Source organism: Pocillopora verrucosa, chromosome 8 (genome assembly GCF_036669915.1).
Source record: "Pocillopora verrucosa isolate sample1 chromosome 8, ASM3666991v2, whole genome shotgun sequence".
NCBI lineage: Eukaryota > Metazoa > Cnidaria > Anthozoa > Scleractinia > Pocilloporidae > Pocillopora > Pocillopora verrucosa.
In genome coordinates this window covers 532,366-553,460 of record NC_089319.1, presented here as the reverse complement: position 1 = coordinate 553,460, position 21,095 = coordinate 532,366, and the positions used below count along the sequence as shown (strand labels likewise).

General features: G+C 36.7%; 2 protein-coding genes across 4 annotated transcripts; one reads left to right on the top strand and one right to left on the bottom strand.

The window, feature by feature from the left end:
* Positions 1-1,090: 1,090 nt before the first annotated feature.
* Positions 1,091-7,283, top strand: LOC136282934 (ALK tyrosine kinase receptor-like). Its single transcript, XM_066171030.1, has 5 exons — positions 1,091-1,149; positions 4,592-4,997; positions 5,121-5,270; positions 5,679-6,206; positions 6,950-7,283. Exons 2-5 carry the CDS (start codon positions 4,664-4,666, stop codon positions 7,252-7,254), a joined length of 1,317 nt encoding a protein of 438 aa, XP_066027127.1. The 5' UTR covers positions 1,091-1,149; positions 4,592-4,663; the 3' UTR covers positions 7,255-7,283.
* Positions 6,202-20,443, bottom strand: LOC131785832 (DNA ligase 1). Of its 3 annotated transcripts, XR_010718516.1 has the most exons (29): positions 20,342-20,443; positions 20,148-20,210; positions 19,377-19,705; positions 19,140-19,213; positions 18,499-19,000; positions 17,823-17,916; positions 17,326-17,433; positions 16,637-16,693; positions 16,381-16,477; positions 15,737-15,812; positions 15,543-15,607; positions 15,040-15,141; positions 14,761-14,837; positions 14,202-14,293; positions 13,986-14,085; positions 13,454-13,539; positions 13,101-13,216; positions 12,749-12,844; positions 12,163-12,273; positions 11,778-11,849; positions 11,072-11,140; positions 10,904-10,979; positions 10,639-10,721; positions 10,064-10,216; positions 9,755-9,889; positions 9,204-9,266; positions 8,511-8,603; positions 7,645-8,219; positions 6,202-7,168 (listed from the first exon to the last, which is right to left on the bottom strand). XR_010718516.1 is itself a non-coding variant. In XM_066171029.1 (28 exons), exons 1-28 carry the CDS (start codon positions 20,359-20,361, stop codon positions 8,133-8,135), a joined length of 3,096 nt encoding a protein of 1,031 aa, XP_066027126.1. In that variant the 5' UTR covers positions 20,362-20,443; the 3' UTR covers positions 7,334-8,132. The 3 variants fall into 3 exon arrangements, 2 of the variants coding, with proteins under 2 accessions (XP_066027126.1, XP_058958767.2); XM_066171029.1 differs by lacking the exon at positions 6,202-7,168 and having other exon boundaries at positions 7,334-8,219; XM_059102784.2 differs by lacking the exon at positions 6,202-7,168 and having other exon boundaries at positions 7,335-8,219; positions 19,140-19,201.
* Positions 20,444-21,095: the final 652 nt, after the last annotated feature.

Here is a 21,095-nt window from a genome sequence, read left to right as displayed (position 1 = left end):
AAATTTTTATTAAGAGTTTGAAGGTGTACGCTAACCTTTCGAATTTTTGCTTTCGAGTTCAGAGTTTGAATTAACAAACAGTATTTGCTGAAATAGGTTTTTTCGTGGATACATTTTGACCTTAGGGAATTTATCTTCCGCAAAACCTAAAAATTTTGTTCCTTTTCCGGCTCTTTTCGGAACATTACAGACGTTGTGTTTAAGTATTTATAGAGCGCAAGTGTTCTGTCTTCAACTGTGAAGGTTAGTAGACACAAACAATGTTAATTACGAATTGTTTTGAATTAATTGTTTCTAGAAATTACAGAAACAAGCCATTACTTTTTTCTCCTTATCAGTCGATAATTGATAGTTTCAAACTACAGTTTGGTTAAAAACCAATAAATTGGTTCCTAGCTGTCAAATTATAGCTGTTTGTTTTTCATTAGACTTGAGTTATAACATTTCACAACTTAAAAGCAAGGTTTCTTTGGGAAAGAGCGAGGTAGTATATTTTATCGGAAATACGAGAATCTACAATATCACGACAACTGTTTTCTTTGCTGGTTTCTCCGTCCATTAGATCCTATCCTGTTTCACTTTCTCTCAAACTCATTGGCTCTGTCCTGTTTCACGGGTAAAGCTTTTATTGGCCTCGCTACCAGCCACCTGCACAGTATGCATTGTCTGTTGTCAATCGTCAAACCACGCATTCGCAAAGGGTTCAATTTTGGCCAGCCCGCGTGCCAATTTCCCGCGTAAATTTTCAAAGAAGAACATTAGAAAGAGCGTTTTCACGTGAAATATTTGAAAAAAAATAATTAAATGTTCATGAAAATCTGTAAACGGGGACAAAAGTTGGGAAAGTCGAGACTTTCGAACACGAAGCTGATTAATATTGGGTATCCTGTTGACATATTTATTAATTTATTTCAGGCTGTCAGGGTTTCGTTTCTGTGCATAGCAATTAAGTCCAAAATGGTTGTTTTTTGCAAATATCTCTAAAAAAAGAATAACGATTGTAAAATTCACGGTGGGACACGGCCAAGAATCTTTTGTCCCATTTCCTGTCAGTATGCAGTTAACCATCCCAGACAAAGCAAGATGAGGTGTTAAAATTTTGAAGTATTTTTTCTTTGACAGGAGTAATCCGTTTAAAACCAACCAAGGGTAAGCAGCCAAAGTTTCTCGGTGTTTGCATCATGAAAATATGTAGCATTTCAGTCATGTAGAAGCCCTCATGAGGGCTTAAATGCTAAAGAACAGTGTCTCTTGCTGAGAAACTCTAGTGGCGGAGTATCAGTTACGAAGAAAACGCTTTATTTTTGTCTCAAAAAAATTGTGTTCCGATTATGATATGAAATTTTTGATCGGTCAGAAACAAGCATACAGTATGCTGTCCTACAAAAATGATGAATGTGGATCTCAAAGGTCTCAAAATAGTTACAAAGGAGCCGAGAAAATAGTTTAATAAGATTCTTTATTTTTTTAAAATTTTTTTTCCCCATTATGTTCTCTCGCCAGTAAAAACTTTAAACGTGTTAATTCTCCGCGAGCAAAAGATATCGCTCTCTTTTTGCTTCGTCGAGTTTTTAAATTCACTTTTCAGTGACTGCTTTTTTTTTGGTTCATTTGCTACTGTTCTCCTCAGTGGTGATTGTTTTGGCCGTCATCGGTGATATTTTCAGAGCAAATGAAACCTATAAAAAGAAATTTTTTTTCTTCTGGTTGCACAACACAACAGATCATGATATGTCACGCCAAGAGGAGTTGATTTGTTCGATTACACTTGAAATCGCCATCTCCCGCTCTTTCGATGCAGAAGTTCGACTAATCGGAATACGTCAAGAAGCCTAAGTCAGAATTTAAGTAAGCTAAATTGATTACGGCCAAGTTACAGAGAATGAGGATAAGAACGAGAAGAAACTTTGATGTCATTAGTTCAGTAACTTGACTTGAAAACGGATTAGATCTCAAATTGGGCCCACACTCCTTGATGCACCAAAATTTCCAGCAGTTACCTGAACGTGTCCCAGGTTAGCATCTATTGATTTTACACAAATATGATATGTAAATACTGTGCTTTGATCCCATGCAATTTGCTTCTTTGTGTTTGAAGCACATTTTAGAACTAGAGAAGCAAAGTTTTAAGAGGATCTCAATGGAGTTAACAGATTGCCGTAAAACGGCCAAAAAACTTAGTCAAAAAAATTGACAAATTTTAACCGATAGTCCAAAAAAAAAGTTAACCGTAAAAAGAATTAAGGCGACAACAATAGAATAAAAAAAATCTTTAAAGTGGCAAAATATTAACCGTTAGCTGTAAAAGCCATCACCCCATTGAGACCTCTTATAAATTTCAATGACTGAATTTTCAAATTCCGCGGTAATATCTCTGGATATAATAATATTTACTGCCTCATGCAATTTTGGAGAACTATTTTAGAAAGAGATTGGGGTAGATTTGAAATGATGAAGATGCAGCTGTTAGGAATTATTCAATACAAAAACATAAGACAAGGCTCTAACCAGGAGAGTCCATCTGTATATTCTGAAAGTGAAAAAATTCTACCGATAGATTGTAGTATGTTTAGGAGTAACCGCAAAACAGCACAATCCTAAGAAAACAAATTGGGATTCTTGATCGTACACATTTCAAATAATTTATTTCCCTGAAAATGAATAGTCTGGAAAATGAAGCCCAGTCTCGATTTAGTTAGTACACGCTTGGTTATGGATTAACCGAATCTGTTTGACTGGCATGTCCCAGTGCGACTTTTCGCATCTACTTCGCTTTAAAAATTGTTCTTTACTTTATCAGCAGTACAGGATTCTTTTTCAGTCAATGCTTGTTTCTTAAAGACATTACAAAATGTCACAGTAAATATTTTGTAAACTATGATCCTGATCACCTGGCGGAGTTACCGGTGATAAGGAATTTGACAAATTGCATACTTTTCTTCACTCACTTCTATAAACTAATTCATACCAAGGTTGTGAATCGGATTTTTACCTTTAGATGTTTCGTGCAGTCATCTGAAATTCGTATAAAGGGATGAGGAATTAGAGGGGTTTTGTGCTCATTAATTTTAATCTGCTGCACTTAAGAGGGCGTCTTGAGAACCTTTAAATTATTAAACGATTGACTTTGAGAGCAAAAATTGAAACTCGCCTTCAGATTAGGTCTTATGATGAAACGGGAGTTAGAATGGCTGCGCAGTCAATGGTAGGCTTAGTCGTTAATTACCCTATGAGCTTTGATAAATATAAGCAGGAAGATAAGGTCACATACTATTTCAGCTTGACACATAAGGAATGTCTTTGACAGTAACTAATTGAAAAAGCCTCTAACGCGCTCGTCATATTGCTCCCAGAGAAGGCAATATTTTTTCTTTAAAAGTATTCTTCATCCCGTATTTTTAACTTTAGAAAACTAAATTCCGGTCTTCTCTCCTTCTAAACTGGTTGTTACTGAATGAAAATTATAACAGAGAACCGAAAAGCTTAATATTCCATAAGATTCAAGTGCTTGTTGACTTGCATTTCCAATGTGCTACATTTTAAGTAAAAAATATTATGTTCAGTAGTTTCTACGAAAAAAACATTGAACTGTGTTTAGCAAAACAACTTTAAAACATGTTTAAGCTTTGGTGTGAATGGGGTATAGGACATTCGTGATACGGAGGAACGACTGACTTCGTTTACTTTTCATGTTATTCCTCGCGTGACTTGAGGGGGCACTACAAAAAGTATCTGATAGCTGGGTCACAGTGAGCGTTTAACATATTATTCAGCGCTAACATACAATTGTTCGACAACGAACATCTTTTACACAGATATACGGTGAGAAATTGCGTGCAGGAGCTTACGCATTAAATTTCCATCTTTTCAAATTAATAATTCAATTTTAGTTTGATGTTGTTATTTACGCCTCAAGAGACCGCAAGGACATGAAGGTGTCAATTAAAAAAAACAAATGCTGATGTCAATCACGTATTTGTAAACATTTACATACTGTGCATTAAAATTTGCCTTTTTCGTTTTCTTAAATTGAAGTTATAACTTTACCTCACAAATTTTAGCTAAACAGCAAAAGTTATCTATTGACAATTTTTTTAATCGTCCATGGTTGACCATGTTATGACGTTTCAAGACACCAAGTTGCTGACAAAGATTTTGGCAGTTTTTAAATTACAATTCATAGTTAGATCGCCAAACAATGTTTACATGCGGGGACAAGTGCTCTGATTTTACTTGACGTCAACAAAATCTAAAACTTTTCTATTACACAGGTAAGACCAAACAGGTGTATATTAACAATTGCATCCATCTGTCCCTTGGGTCCAAACATATGCACGGATAGTTTTGCGCAGATATTACCTGATCTGTTCCGAGATGCGATCAGTTTTCCGAAGCTCGAGGAAAACTGTGAGCAATTTCAAGCTTCAGGAATTTGTTCTGCCAAAAATCCAAAAACGAAAGCTCGTCAGGTCGATGCTTGAAGAGCTGATGGGTTTCTAGTGACGCATGAAGCTTTTTCATTCCAATTTCTCTCTTACGTATATTCAGAGTTTTTTTGTAATTGTCTCCTCCTTTCTTAAACTTTTATTAGAGTCCACCCCAGATCTTCAGCATCTGTCAGAGGGAATGTGGTGCTTGTGTTTGTAGATGCTAGAATAGAAAAATGTTACGAATGGTTAGTGGAAAGCCTTCACTCTTTTCCGTGCTTTTCATGACTCAAATCTTCCACGGCATTACCAGCCACCAGTGTGGAGCCGGCATTTACTCCATTTTTCAAAAGATGCTCAGGGGCCACACCTATATGAAGATTGAGAGCCAAGCCGGCACCGTCGCGCTGGAATGCAGGGAAGCTTGTTACACTGATTTCAGATGTCAAAGCTATAACATCGATATACTTAATTCAAAGTGCGAGTTAAACAACCGGACCAAAGAGGCCAGACCTGAGGACTTTGTCAAACATAAAGACAGATACTACATGGCGAGAAACTCAAAACGAGGTAACAGAACTTTACATCAGAAATAATTGATTTTTTGTTCAAAGTTCAAATAAGTACCTCGTTCAAGGATTCTAAAGTGGAACTCATCGTTGTTTCTCATTTTCGTACTTTCTACAATTCCAGTCCCTCTCGGCTCTATTCCTGAGCTACCTGCCTATTCGTGCCGAGAGATTAAGGCGAGTGAGGGAGGAAAAGCGGTCAGCGGTACATATTGGTTGGATTCCACCAGGTCTGGGAACTCTATTCTAGCCCACTGTGACATGAAAACAGAAGGTTAGGAAGACAAATATTTCATGATGACTTTCATAATGTGTGAGTAAGTTTCATTTAGAAATTTTTCCCATCCAGTCGCAGATTACTGCATTCAACACCGGTGCCAAAACAATGCCAGGTGCATAAACCATTACGTGAACTACACGTGTGCCTGTAACTTATCTGGGTGGACTGGAAACTTCTGTGAGCAAGGTTAATTCAACGCTCAATTCTTTGCTTCCAATCATAAAAACCGAGTTTAACTGATTGAGTGACAACTTTTTCCACTATTTTATCAAGCAAGGCGCGAAAAGATTACCACACATTCCCATGAATTTCGGAGTGCACCAAAGGTATGTTTGTTATCAGTTAGGCTGCTACATGGCCTACAAAAGTAACACGTCTCTCATTTTTTGTCTATCCACCTAGAGCCAGAGTTTAAAGCTGTCTTCACAAACCTTGGTTCGACTGCAGCTGGTGGTCCAAGCTCAATTGGTAGTCACTATACAGGGCAAGATCATGACGGACAAGTTACTGTGTCCAGCGGTATTCAATTGTGGACTGTGCCATACACTGGAGAATACAGAATAGAAGCAATAGGAGGTGCAGGGTGGTACGGTAAGAACAGTGTCGTCCAGAACGGAGGAAGAGGAGCCAAGTTGACCGGAAACTTTAATTTGACCAAAGATGAGATCATTCGTATACTTGTTGGTCATAAAGGAAAGAGAGGGCCTTACTCCAAAACAACTACAGGAGGCGGGGGAGGTACATTTGTGGTGAGAGGAACCAATACGCCTTTAATCATAGCTGGAGGTGGTGGGGGAATTAAAAACATGTCAGAGCGACATTCAGGGTGTGATGCATCCCTAAGCACCACAGGGAATACTGGGTACTCCTCGTCATTGGGGTCAGGAGGAACTAGCGGAAACGGAGGAGGTAGCGCTGGTAACAGGCCAGGTTAGTAAAATGAGATTTACCCAATCATCTTCAAACTAGGGGTACTGTGAGATGAGTTACAAAAACCCACATTTGAGTTATAAAAACCTATATTTATGGCACTCATTGGGGCTCATTCATCGGAAGCATACGTGCCAATAAGTCGAAAACTTTGCAAAATCTTAGTTTAAAGAGAGCGACAAACTTTTGAATCTGTAAAACACGTTTCGGCAGAAATTTCTGTCACCTTCAGTTAATTATTGTACAAAGCGTTGGAAGTTGAATTCTATAGTAAGTAGAACAATGCCAATTATGATAAATAGTGACAACAAGAAAAGAGGTAAAGCATGAAAGTGCGAGAATTAAAAAGGATAGTTTTAGATTTACATGGTGTAAATCTTAGTTCACTTGGATGAAGCTCGTTCACTTAAATCTCATCGCTCTTGCGCCCATATTACATTATTTTAAAGCCACCAAGTTTACGAAAACACATTAGGTCATAAAAGTAAACAAGGAGGACATTTGCACAGTTATCAAGAATGTTGATTGAGTGACATAGCAAAAACATTGCAGGAATCATACGGACCTTTTTTTTAACAGGGATTCGATTTTCGTAACTTGCTTTTCAAGTCCTCTAAGGCAAAGCATAGAAAAACATAGAACTCAGTTGTAAATAAAACAAAAAAGGTATTCTCCCGCCATTTATATAGATGAGTTCAGGTACCATTAAAGAGATTCACTGGAAATTTCTCTTATCGTTTTAGGTGGCGGCGGCGGCGGCGGCGGCTTTTATGGTAATGGGGGAGGAGGAGGTAAAGGTGGCAAAGGATTTCTCAATGGTGGAAAGGGTGGAACGTATAACGGTGGGTTCGGAGGTGGCGGCGGACATCCAGCTTACTCTGGGGGAGCTGGCGGCGGTGGAGGTTACTCCGGGGGAGCTGGAGGTGTTGATGAAGATCCCTCTTGTGGTGGAGGAGGAGGATCTTTTAACAGTGGGACAAATCAGGAAAATGAATGTTGTTATAATACGGCTGGAAATGGTAAAGCGACTATCACCTTTATCGAGTGATCAATGCACATGGCAACAACTTTTACACAAAGTATTATTGTGGAATTTCACACAATATCATAATTCTTAATATAATGAAAAAAAATAAGACAAATTACGGCTTCTGTCATATCGTGATATTAGTATACACAAGGGATTCTCAGACGAAATAGTGTACGATTTGATTTACTTACAGATTCACAGAAATTACTAAAATTATCCATCGGAAAGTGCAGCTTCATGAAACTTTCACGAAATTTCAGTTTCTCTAGGGCAGTGTACACTTGGGAATGCTCCCCTAAGATAACTCTAAGTTATTTTATCTAGTTGTATTTGTATTCGAGTGGATTGTCAAATATAGATGTGGACTGCATTAACACGGAAGTGAGTTTTTGTACTACGTTTACTTACGATAGGCAGGTCCCAGAGCTCAAGTTGGTCCTTTTTTACTTCCCATCATTTTATCCGAACTTTCTTCAGGTTGTGGGGGTTCATTTAAACCGAGTAAACGAGAGACGGTTCGGCTCTACCATCTTCCGACCACCGTGCACGGTTATCATGTTTACATAGATATGCTCTGCTTAGTCCCTCCGCGCGCAGCAGCTTGATTTGGCTTAATTCTCATTACCTGAATGCTACACAGTGTCTTATAAATGTTAGAGGAAATTAAAATCTGACCACTCTCTTGAGACAAAGGGCGTAAAAGGTCAGAGTAGCAGCTGGTAACACATCTTCATTGAAAATTCAACTCGTCCTATTATCACTGCGTCCAAATAAACGCTTACTGTGAACTGAAGATGCAATGCTTTTGGCGAGTGCAAGTAAATCACTTTTCTAGGCTTTCAAGAGACGCCAATTCCTCCTTTTTCACAGGATACGGAAAGGAATTATTTCTTGCATCAATAGAAGTCATCGGAGGCGTCTATGGTTGGTGGAGGATTTGCGTTATTCTTTACAGTTTCTTGGCTTCTGTACATTTCCGCAACCTAGATTTAAGGGAAACTAAATTTTCAAAAGGCACTCCGAAACAATTTTCTGAGATAAGGGACGAGTTCGAAATAGAACTTAGAATCATGCACGACACCGGCAAAATATGAACTCAGAAACTGGTTCAGGGAACTAAAAAGCTCGCTGAAGGTAAGTTTGCAGAGCCTCGGACCGGAAACCCTAAACTGGCTGAGTGTTGTTTATAACCTCGCCAGAGGGCATATTTTTGTTTCACCAACTCTCGTGCCAAATGGTAAACATCGTTCCTTAAATATAAAATTTTTCCTAACCTGTGAACTGTCCGTGGCTTGTTCAGGTTTCTTATCATCTCGGATTCTTAAAAAGCGAGGAAACCGCAGTGATATTCCCTTGACAGGATCCACCTAATAAACAACGACGAGGAAGAACTCTTCAGTAAGTTGAAACGCAGACGTAATTGAATCCTACTCTGGCTCTTAGACCTGGAAAGAAATCCCCTCAGTGGTTTACCTAAAGCGGCACTAATACGTTCCTGTTCCTTAATCGGGGTTTTACGTTTTCAATTGAACCGACAAGTTTTTAATCAGGAGTTTCCAAATCCAAAATTGCATCTCTGAGAAACAAACAAAGATCTTCGCCCGTCATTAAAGGGATTCTACCATGGATATTACGTGGCGCTCCAGACTTATTGGCGTAACCGCACCCCCTCTCCGGTAACTGCTACGTCTAATGCTTCAAAATACTAAAAATATCCTGCTTTCCATTTTAAATAGTGCTTAATGTCATTGTTTTTCAACCAAAAGAATACATTCTGTACCAGGAAAAAAGAGCAGTGACTGATATTTTTTGCCACCCTCTTAACTGGTAGACCTCGGGTGGAATGAGGAGGGAGGGTGGGGGGGCTAGTGGAGCATTTAGTGTTATAAACCTCGTAGAGTATTGGACTAACTAAAAGCTTCATGAAATAATTATCATAGGGAGCATTTTACAAACGTAGTACTTACCAGGCCCAGAGCTGCTTTATGAACAGGAGAAACTGAAAGATCTGCTGCTCTGATTTCCCAAACCTACACCACAAAAAAAAGCAAACTCACGTTACACTCAAATAAAACTGCACCCAGTAACCTTAGCAAAGGATACACTTTAAGCATTACATGTATATGTATGTTGTATTGCATGTTAAGGGTAAACAAAGCCGGTTTCAAAATCAAGAACAATTGAGGTATTTTTAAACTTTGGATAATCAAGCCTCTAGCAACATCAAAGTAATTTCTTTTTTCTCTTTTAGTAGCAACGACTTGCAATCATAGCAAGTTGTTGATGTTTGATAGAAAGGGTCAGTATTCACATGGGCTACTTACCTGAGGGGAACAGGTTAGGGTTGAGGTCAGGGGGGTATCCTACTTTCCCCCTCCACCCTGATCTAAACACAAGGTACTGTTTGAAATAAATCAGTACCCATCAGTACCCGCCAGAATGTAACTACATCTGTAAAGTCACAAACAAGAACAAATCTCATGCTCAAAATTCCTGTCTAGAAAAATAGATTTGTCACCTGAACTGGGTCAAACCAATGATCGGGAGCCAGATTATCATCATAGCGATAATAGGCCTTTGGATGTGGAATCACTTGATCCTTAAAAAACTGGTAATGTTTGTCAAGTAACTCATCTGTAAAACCTGTTCCAATCTGAGAAGAAATATATTGAAAATAAAATGACCCTGGTGACATTAGAGCAACTTTGTTTGAACAGAGAGATTGTTGATTAAATAATTTCATAGATTGGGTATGAGTAGACCTGGGAAGAACTCTATTCTGTGACAATGACATAATTTGAAATATTCTGTAAGTTTTTTTTCTTACTTTACAGATGGTTTGGAATTCTTCATTCTCAGGATCATAGCAGGCCAGCAGGTATCCACCATATGAGCCAGTTCTTTTGCCTTTACCCAGATAACCTCCAATGACAACTACATCTAAAGTATCTCCCACACCAGTTAGGTAGTCTTTCTTCAACTGAAAGTTGAGGGGATGAACTGATTTACAAAAATTACAATGAACTAATTTTCTCTTTATAACAATGGTTTTGCTTTAATTACAACAGAGTATAATTGAAATAAGCAGCTAAAATAACATGGTTTATTCCTGTTACATAGACAGTGACATGTTTTTTTTAAAATAAATATTGAAATTATACAGTAAAACAAATTTCATAGCAACAAAACAAGGTTGTAGGAATCATAGCAATGTAGTAAAACCAAAACTACAATAGTGATTACTGAAATGAAAGAGAAACAGTTTATCTTCACAGGGATTAATCATCACTACAATGTAAATAAATCAGCAGTGGATTAAAATGAAACACCTACAGCACTGAAAATCTATAACAATCTGTTTCTTAGTATTCTTTTCAGAATTTGTAAAAAAGTAAGACTTACCTTCAACCAATTATGTGAGCGTTTTGCAATTTCATATGTGGCATCCATGTCAAGGGTTTTAACCATCAGACCCTCACAATTACCTGAAAAATTGTAAAACAGAGGCAAAATCAATTCACAAGGGTATTCACACATTTTTGGGAAGAATAGACAACTAAAGAGAGAGAGTGAGCTTTACACCTCTAAAAGGTACGATCCTAGATGTCTGAAAATTAAAGAGAAAACCTGAAAATTGTATTTAACAGAATCATCAACTATTAATTACCTTTGATTGACTCATCCAAGAATTCTGCAATATCATCTGTGTTTACTGAATCAGAACTCTGAGCAAACATGAACTCCTGGAATAGTAAAAAAAAAAAATGCAATAATTGTTTTTGCAATGTTTTTACTTGAAATTGAAACAACCATGCATATAAAAAATTTTCCCTACCCCTTCAACTTCTGTGAGTGATGATCGTAAAGCTTCTCGTCGAGTTCGAAATGTTTCCTTGATGTATGACTGAAATAGACCAAAGGTTACAATAATTTCAAATATATTCAAAAGTGGACTTAGAGGTGTTGGAAGAGGGATGGTGGTGGATAGTAAGTAAAGATAGGAATGATTTTGGGAGCAGTGCTCTTTCCAACCAATACTGTTAGCCCTTTAACTCCCATGATCTGATTGTTAATTCTCCCCTCTAGCTGCTACACATTTCCTAGTGAATTAGTTATGAGAACTTGGTGCTAGATAGCAGCTTCTACTTGATAAGTTTGAATATTCTCATTACCTGTTTGCTGAAGAATGTATGGATATTGTAGGGAGAAGTTTTATGTTAATCACTTCTGGGAGTTAAATGGTTAGTCACATGTCAGCAAGAGAAGCTCTTGGCTTGTCCTTTCTAATACAGGAAGCCATATTTGGTGGGGAGAGAAGCTCCCATTTACTCTTTAACTTACATCCTTCAAATTTCTGCAATACACTTTTACATCCCTATTCCTCCTCTCTCAATTTTGAGAGAGAACAAATTTAATTCTTGAAATTTATAAAAAGTGAAATCATATTAACTAACATTCATCCACCGGAAAATAAATAAAATGGCTATTAACTTTTTGGTCTCCCAAATGAAAAATATACTAATACATTGTCAAAGACATACCTTTCCATTCAGGTACAGCAAATCAAATGCATAGACACAAACTTGAACTTTTATTTCAGAGGCATCAGCATCCTTGGGAATACAAACTGAACTAAGTCAACCAAGTGAAGGGAATAAAAAAACTGAAACTTATCTTTATTTGCATCATGAAACTTTAGTTTACTGGTTAAAGCAGAAGAATGATGCTAGTTTTGTTACCACATAAAGTAAAATGTATAACATATGAAGTTGACAATGGTGAAATTACAGGAAGACCAAGTGAACTACAGGATTAAACTTGAAAAGTTATGAAATGCCCTTTTATTTTTGGTTGGCATATACTCTTTCTCTCATCCTGCAAGGGCTGACTATGGTATGTTTACTGCAAGATCAATCTATAAATCACCTTTCTTTTACGTGTACTAAGAATCTGAAAAGGAAGAATCTGTTTCTTTTCCCTATCCCACGCCACAGCTTCAGCATCAATTATGCAGGACTTAACCTCATCACCTAAAACCTATGAAGAAAAGGAAAGCACTTTACATTGAACAGTATGGTATAGCTGACCATGTGAGTTTGCTCAAGTTTGGGGAAGATGAGATGTTACTTTTTTATGACTAAGAGCTGTACACATTTATATGAAAATAATAACTTGGCATAGCTTACCATCAAGCTAGAGGAAAAATAAATGAATAGTTAAAAATACTACATATGACTAATAGTAGTCAATTGTGATAAATTCAACTGTTGTGTCTGTTATGAAGTATACTAAGTGGGCACTACTAGTGAGTCTGGGTTGGGTTGTAAGAGTGTTCCAAATGGTTGAACAAACTGTAAACTTAAAGATTTTCTGTCCTAAAAACATAACTAAAAAGTTGGAAAGTGTATATGACCTTGCTAAAAAGGCTACCCGAGTGAACCAAAAGTAAACATGCTGAATCTGGATGAGATTCTGCCCAACTGAATGTACCTAAAGGATAAGAACTACTAACTTTTGGCATTCTTTCAATAATGTCAGGATACTTGGATGTGTTGTTCTCCTGATTTCGGCTGTAAATGTGAATTTCTCCACTTTCTAGTACATGGATCTAGAAACAAAGAAAAAGAAATCATTCTATAACTCTAAACATTCTTAAGTAACAGCAGGCAGTCAGGGTGAATGGGAAAAGATGGATTTTCCTCACTGTATGAGCCCTTGTGAGGCAGCTGTTTTATCATCCAACAAGTTACCCTAGACAATTTATGAGTGCCAGTGAGTCGATAGGAAGACTACAGCATCTTCAGACCTTAACAATGGTGACACAGTACACACAACAACAATAAATATTACGAATAATTCCTAACCTGGGCTCGCTCTCCATCATACTTATATTCACATGTGAAGGCTGCATCCTCAAACCTTTTGAATACTTCTTCCACTCCTTTGGAAGGATGAGCCAGCATTGGCTTCAGTGGAATACCTGAGTAGAAATCCAAGCTGTACATTTCCAAACAGTACTTGCCCCTAAATAATGGCTATGCAACACTCACACGTACATGTAGGGGTTTAACCACTAAAACAATGCTAAAAACCTACTATTCCCAAGAAGATATAATCTATTTCTAGTTGTATTGTCAAGGACAGAGAATCTCTTACATGCAACTGGCCTGACAGGGAAGAACAGCCACTTCATATTGATCAATACATGTATATTTACCTGGTGTTAGATGACAGTGTTCAGGCAGTGTTTCTAGGCCATGTTCCAAAAGAGATGGAATCAGCTTGTCATAACTGGGCATTTCACTACCAAAAAAAAACCAAATAATCAAACATGTGAAGAGAGAAATTTGGTTTGATTGCATCATTAAGGCATTTGGTATGGACTTAGCCCTAACTCAAAAATTGTCAGGGACCTAAAATATTAAAATGTTAGCCTGAAATACAAATTTCAGTCACAAGGAAAAAAGAGAAATTTCTTTTCTGCAATATGACACAACATTTGTTCAAATGTTTATCATATTTTAAATTAAGACCAAAAACACTGAGTATTAAAAATGCTACAGCTTGCTTTGTGACTGCCAAACACAGGTTGCCAAACTCCTCACAGCTTTTGCTACAAATTTAGTTGTTCAATTTTCTTTCCACCCCTAATGGCAAGAAAATCAAAATCTTGACAAAGCAATTGTATGAATAACTTTGAGAACCAAAAGGTTTCTCAAGGGCTGACAGGTGAGAATCGTATTTCTTACCAGTAACAGGTCTTGACAATTAAAGCAGCCTCATCTTGTTTCTTTTTCAATGCATCACCAGAAAAATTCTTAGCATTGTCAAGAATGGGAGGAGGGAACTCTGAAAAAAGAAGAAAAGGAACAAATTAAGAAATCATTTTCACAGAAGGTTTGTGATTCAATTAGTTTTGCTACTCATTTCATACAGAATGTTATATAGATGTAATAATATTGTACCTTTATTAGGAGGGGTGAGAAAGACAGCATGTCCAAGGGCTGTTAACACTGATTGTTCTGCAAGACCAATTCTTAACTTGCCTCCTAAAGATCTGAACACAAGAAATATTGTCAAGTTTGCTGCATGACACATTCAAGCTTACTGCAATAAAAGTCAATCCTACAGTTACCAAACTAGCAACTTCATTAAAAAGGAAAAATTTTATCATCTAAAACCAAATAGTCTCAATTCTACCCACTCAAAGCCCCCATTTCACATCCTTTCACTGAAATTAATCCTTTCACTCTAAAGATATCAGAATCAATTCTCCCGTCTATCTCCCACACATCTAATAACCAAACATCTTTCATTTAGGCTCTTTCAGAGCTTAAATGAAAAAGAATTTGGTGTTAAATCAAACTGCATCCCCCACATGATACTTCTGATATCTTCTCATCACTTTTCTGCAAGATAATGTTTTAATATTGCCCGGAAAAATTACCTCTTTATTATAAGTCAATAATGAAAGAAGAGTTCCAATAATGGTTTTAACAACTAAATTTTACCGTAACAGCTTACCTAATCAAATATCTTGCTTCTGCATCACGACAAGCTACAAACATGCCTTTGATTTTCTCTGACTTTCTTGTCATGGACTGTAACAAAATTTTGACAAAGATTATTTAACATCACTGTACCCAGAGAACTTAAATTTTCACAATTCTAAACAAGTTGGCCATGAGTCTCTGTCAATAATGACTTCTACCCTTGAAGTGCAAATATCAGGTAAAAAGAATTTGCAACACCCAGAAAAGCCAAACTATCTGTTTACTATGTGCTGGGTGGGTTTATACTCACACTGTGTCCAGTCATCATTGCAATTTCTTTCAGTTTGGTAAAGACACTTGTAGCAGTTAGTTTGGGTGGGGCAAACATGGTGCGCTGTGTGCTTCGGCAACTCTGACAGGTAAAATAAAAACACCATTCATCTAGCAGATTGAAAACTCTGCTTAAAGTTTTGCTGAGGGTTTGTAAGTTTTGTGCCCTATATATATGATCAAGTTTTTGTTGGTACAACAGTTAACATAAATGTATTAAATAATGGCAATAGTCCAGTATCAGTCTGTACTGGCCAACAGTAATCAGGTAATAAGACTTAACTAGTAGTCATCCCAAGTCTCTCTTAAGATTTTGCTTGACTATTGTATATAACTTTTTAGATGCAAATATGGCTATCTTGCTAGTGTTGTAAAGTAAGCTATGACCTACTTCTACACCGTATAAGCAAAAAAAATTAGAAAATAATAAGTTTCAAATTTACTCAATGTTCAGATTAAAATTAGAATTAGCTGAAAAAATACCTCAGCTACTATTCCCAAATCTCCCTTTTCCCCAACATCACACTTTATCTGTTGAAGGCTTCGTCCTAAGATAAGAAATTATACCATATAAATTGAAATATCATAAAACCTGAGAGAAAAAAGTAAACTGTCTGATTGCAAAGTTTGCTAACTTTTTCTGTCACATCAAATAGATCATAAAACTCTCGGTGCACCTGTTGACTCTGCAACTGCTTTCATCAGAATGTTCTCTCCAATTCCAAGTTCAATTCCTTCATATGCTGGAGCCAGCTATGAATTATGGACAAAAAGTGATCAAGGAACAATTCAAACATAATTGTTCAGACACGTACAGTTGGTGCATAACTCTTTAATTCCTAACAGTGACTCACATCTTATTTCTTCTTACAATATCACACCTGAATCACACATTAGGCAATGAAAATAAACTAAGGAAATCATTGAAAACTCAAGAAGCACTGGATTATTTAAAAACATTTGTCTTATCAATAGCAGAGAGAATGTAAAGGGAACACTTAGAAGAATCTGTATATTGATATTAGGGTGTAAAGGGCTCACCATTGAAGACACCTCTGTTAATTATAGAACTTCTCCACACCTGTAACTTTTCATCCCTTCACTCCTTCAAATAATCATTTTTCTGCACTGTCTACCAGACATTTCTTTTAATTTTAGCCGTCAGAATTTGATGTGAAATCTAGCAGTATAATGTACACTCAGTTTCAACAGCCTTGCCTATGGAGTGTAGTGATAATTATGTACTTAACTTACAGTTGTTTACTTCTTATAAAATGTCAATTCACATAACATTTGATGAAGAATTATCCATATCTTCTACCTTATTAAGACAGAGATAAACACATGGAAGCAAATCATCAGGAGAAAGAACAATCACTGAACGGAAGAAATTGCTGAGGATGGAGGTGATTTTCAACCTGTTTTGACATAAAATAAGTTTAAAAAAAATTGAAATAAATTTATTACTGTGATGATAACAAATAATTAAAGCTACCAAGGGTTCATTCTTAGTTACAGTCTTCTTTCATCTATGTGTACATCTACACAAAGGTAAAAAAAAGTCACTCTGTACTTACCTTGCTGAAGTGTCTTCTATGGCCTGAAATGATCTGGCTACAGCCAAGTAAGGTACTCTAAAAGAGATGAGTTAGACAGTTATAAATGGGCACTGATAATACAAATGTACATTTAATAATTTACAGAGTGGCTGGACTACATGAGGTATTTATTTTCTGACACTCATGCTTCATGTGTAAACATTGCTAATAACAATAATCTAAAGATGTTATAGGAAAAATTTGGGGGAAAAAAAGCTTATTAACTAAAGGTGACTGAAAAAATTTTGGGTGAACAAATCTATAAATAATTGTTAGAAGGATACATGGATGAATGAAGGGAGCTTTTTAAGATTCAGTTTAATAACAGCACATATGGCACATTGCTCAAGTTAAAATTTGTAGAGACTGCATATAAATTATAGAAAAAAAGATACCTGCCCTTTAGGACTGGACTGAAATGATTGGGATTGTGTAGGGCTCTGCTCAATTGTTAGGAGAGTAAGGTAAGAAACACTACTCATGAAGCATGGGAATCTAATTGTTACAGATGATGAAATGGGGTGTGTTGTCAAGCCCTGAATTAAGAGTACAAAATTGCACTTTGTTGATGCTTCTACCTTTATACCAACAATAATTATAATTCCATTTATGGTTATTATAATAACCTCTGCTTATGATGGAAACTAAAATTATAGACAATTACTTACCTTTCTCCATGTTTCCAACAAGCATTTTTAATGGGGTGATAGTCACTTTTCTCTGGAGAATATTCTGTGGCCTTCACAGGTTCACTGAGCCCAGTTTTATTTGAAGAGCTGTAAAATGTGGGGTACTTTAGTTAAAGACAACATTATTTTGACCAGATATAAATGTTCTCTAAGTCTAAAAACCAACCCCTCACATTGCCTATGAGTATAGGGAAATTAGGGAAGGGATTAGATATGTCTCGGCATCTTCACCTAAACTTTCATGTAACCCTGTAACCCTCAAGATCTGATTGTTCTGAAGTCTCCCCTCTGGCTGCTACACATTTCCTTGAAAATTAGTAACAAGAATGCAGTGTTAGATCAAGAAAAAAATGTCTGCCTGATAAGTTTGAGTATTCTCAATACCTGTTTGCTGAGTTATGTATGGATATTACAAGGAGACATCACTAGTCAATAACTTCTGGGCATTAAAGGGTTTGTCCTTCACTCTTTCTCACCTTGTTTTCTTTGTTGGTGGATTGTCTCTGTCACTTTTACTCTTCTCTGGAAGTTTTTCATTGTTACTTTTTTCCTTTTTGGACCGTTTAGGAGCTTTAAGAGAAAAATCAGAAATTTAGTAATCCAGTGAGCTTAAAATCAAAGGTGGAGAGAGACATCATCATGTGTGAAGTTAAGTGTCTTGTATCAGGTATTGACAAGGACCCCTAACCTAAAGATCATATTATTTCCCAAAAAGTACTTTTCTTTATTAAATTTCTGTGTCACCAGACATGATATGCTTGGTCATTTAAGTAGGCCATACCCTTCCACAAGGCCTGCCAATGTGTATTAATGAACCCTTTTTACCTTACTAATGATCCTTCTCTGAAAATCTCCATGTTTTTTTTTTTTCAAATAGATGTTAACAGCTGCTAGTGACTACCCAACAAGTTTGAAACAACATGTTTTTCTCTTGAGGAGTAACAGCCTTATGTACCTCTTCTGTGTGATTGGGGATGGTTTTCCAAACCTGTCAGACTTACAGCAGAGAAACAGTAAATCAAAGATCTTAGTTTCGATCCTTGTCTTAACAGTCTTCACTGTATTGTTTGTAGCTTGCATGCTTTATGTCTAGGCTACTACTTGAAAAGAAAAACCTACATATACTGACACATGAACATTCAGTGTACTTACAGAAGAAGTCAATGAATGCTCCTTTAACTTTTCTTTCACCCCTGGAGTCTTGACTGCTGGATATTTCTTCTTCTTTATCTTTCTTTATCACTGTCTCAGAATCTCCCTCTCCATTTTCCTTACTAGACTTAATCTGTTCTTTTGTTTCAGCATGTTTTGAGCCTATCAGCCTCATATCACCTTTTGCTCCATCACTCTTTAAATTTTTTTTTGGTTTTGTTTTTTTCTTTTTTTTGCCTTCTTCAGTATCTTCTTTCATCTCAGTTAATTCTTCGCCACTTTCATTTTCTTTTTCTTTCATTCTGCCCTTAGATTCCGATCCCCTTGCTGTTTGATCTTTCTCACACTTAACAATAGTTGCTTCCTTGACTCTAGAGTTGAATCCTCCCTCTGCTTTTTCCATTTTCATTTCATTTGATGTAGGATTGCCTGCCTTGTCAAGATTTTCTCTTTGATTTTCCTGAGAGTCCTGTTCTGACTTTGCTCGTTTCACCACTTTGGCCTAAAAAGAATAAAGTTGTTAGAACGCAATAATTTGTTCTTTTCCATTTTAGAAGGAACTGCAGGAAATCTTGCTCATGTTTTATGATGCTTTACAAAAAAATTTAAGAAAATCAGCTTATGCATACAGTTCATTGTACCTGATTTTCCCCAGAAGATTCTTCCTCACTTGAGACCTTCCTTTTGGCAGGTTTTCTTGGTGCTGAGAAAAGACCTGAATAATGTTAGTGTTATATACATGTAACAATTATCAAAGATGTACTTCTTATAAACCCAGGTGCTGCAGGCAGCTAACTCTTGTTTTTGGTGACTTGTAAAAACATACCAGGGGAATTCAGGACAGTATCAAAATAAGTATTAAACTGTCATTTGCAAACCTGTCTTTCGTTTAGGGATACGCATCCTCTCATTTTGTGGAGACATCACTTCTATGAATTTGCTTTCTTCCTTATTGTCACCAACTTCACAATGCTCTGTTTTAGTATTATCTTCTTGCAATACAGTGTTTTGTTTCAGGATATCAACATGTTCACTGTGCTTGGCTGGTGAAAAGTCTTCTTTATTGTTTTCTTCGTCGCTAGCATCATCAAGTATGCGGCGTGATTTTTGTTTGCAAGTCTTTTTGACTGGAGGTGAATCTAAAGCTGTAGTTTGAGGTTTGAACTTCAGTGGAGTCCTCTCCTCTTTTACTTCAATGTCATCATTACTGAAAATTAGGTAACAGGTTAACTGCATTGTTACAATAAAACCCAATCATATCTGTAATAAATATATAAATACTCTTAGTGATGTGCACTCATGCAAGCTACAATGCATAAAATGTGATCATACAGAGAATTGCAAAATAAAGGAGGGTCTATGGAAAAGTTTTATTGGTGCATGGCTCCACTCCATACCAAAAACATATGAATCTCATTATGAAAGATGATAGACTACAAAAGTAAACTCAGCTCAATCAGGAAGAAGGGATGCTGGCGGCAGTCCTCTAAGCGCCCCCACTAATCTAGCTCGTGGTATTAACCTCTGCTTAGTCTAACCCCAATCATTACCTTATGCCATGTTGACATACATCGTTCCAATGAAGTCTTGAAGAATAAACGACAACGTTAACGACATAGATCTTAAACATTTCAATACATCAAGCATACCTGGCTACTCCTTCTTCGCTCCTATCTTTAACCTTTGGTTTCGCACACGGAGAGAAAAATGCACTGGAGGCGGAGAGACAATAATTTTGTAAGCGTCTAATTGGTTCAAGGTAGACGATCGCCACAATAACATTTACAATTTCATTGATCTTTACTCAAACCACGCTCCTACGAATCAAGGAGTATAAACTCACGTTATTCCTCTTTGAGTCATTCCTGTGGTTCAGTGATCGTAGTACAGACTATTATTTTACAACACAAATTCAGGTAACATGTTCACCAACATAGAGTTCCCGCCACTTCTTGTAAAAATAAGAGGAGCCCTGGGTACGATGTTTGGTGTTGCATAGAGGTCAGGGGGGAGGGGAGGGTTACTTTAAGCGGAAATTACTCTAAATTAGCCTAAATATTCACCTTTACGGTATTTGACTGTCAGAAATTATCAATAACTTTAATTTAGATGCATCGGTTAAATAAAGAATGGATATTTCTTTATTTATTAAAATTTCAAATAATACTCAGCGCCATTCAATTATTATTTAAAATACGATACAAATTAATACCGTTTATCCACCTCCTCAAAAATAAGAAATCTGCAAAACCCTGAAGTTGTTCAGTTGAGTGATCTTGATAAAAGGCCAACTTTTCTTTGATGTTTAATTCGTTAGTAATCTAGAAATAAAAAAATTCGATCTAAGGATGATTTTCTGACTTCAGATTTTCACTGGCAAAGTTAAGACTAAATAAGTCATAGTCAGAGGATAAAGATTCTGTTAAATAAATTCTTTGGTTTTCTTACGAATACAAAGTAAAGTTTTTTCAGTCTTTTCTGAAGCGTTTGAACAATTCGTACGGTGTATCTGCTGGTGGAAACGAGAAGCTTACTATGAAAACTGTAGCAGAAGGATTATTTCCTCAAACCGATCAAAGGTTCCCTTTTCGGGAGTT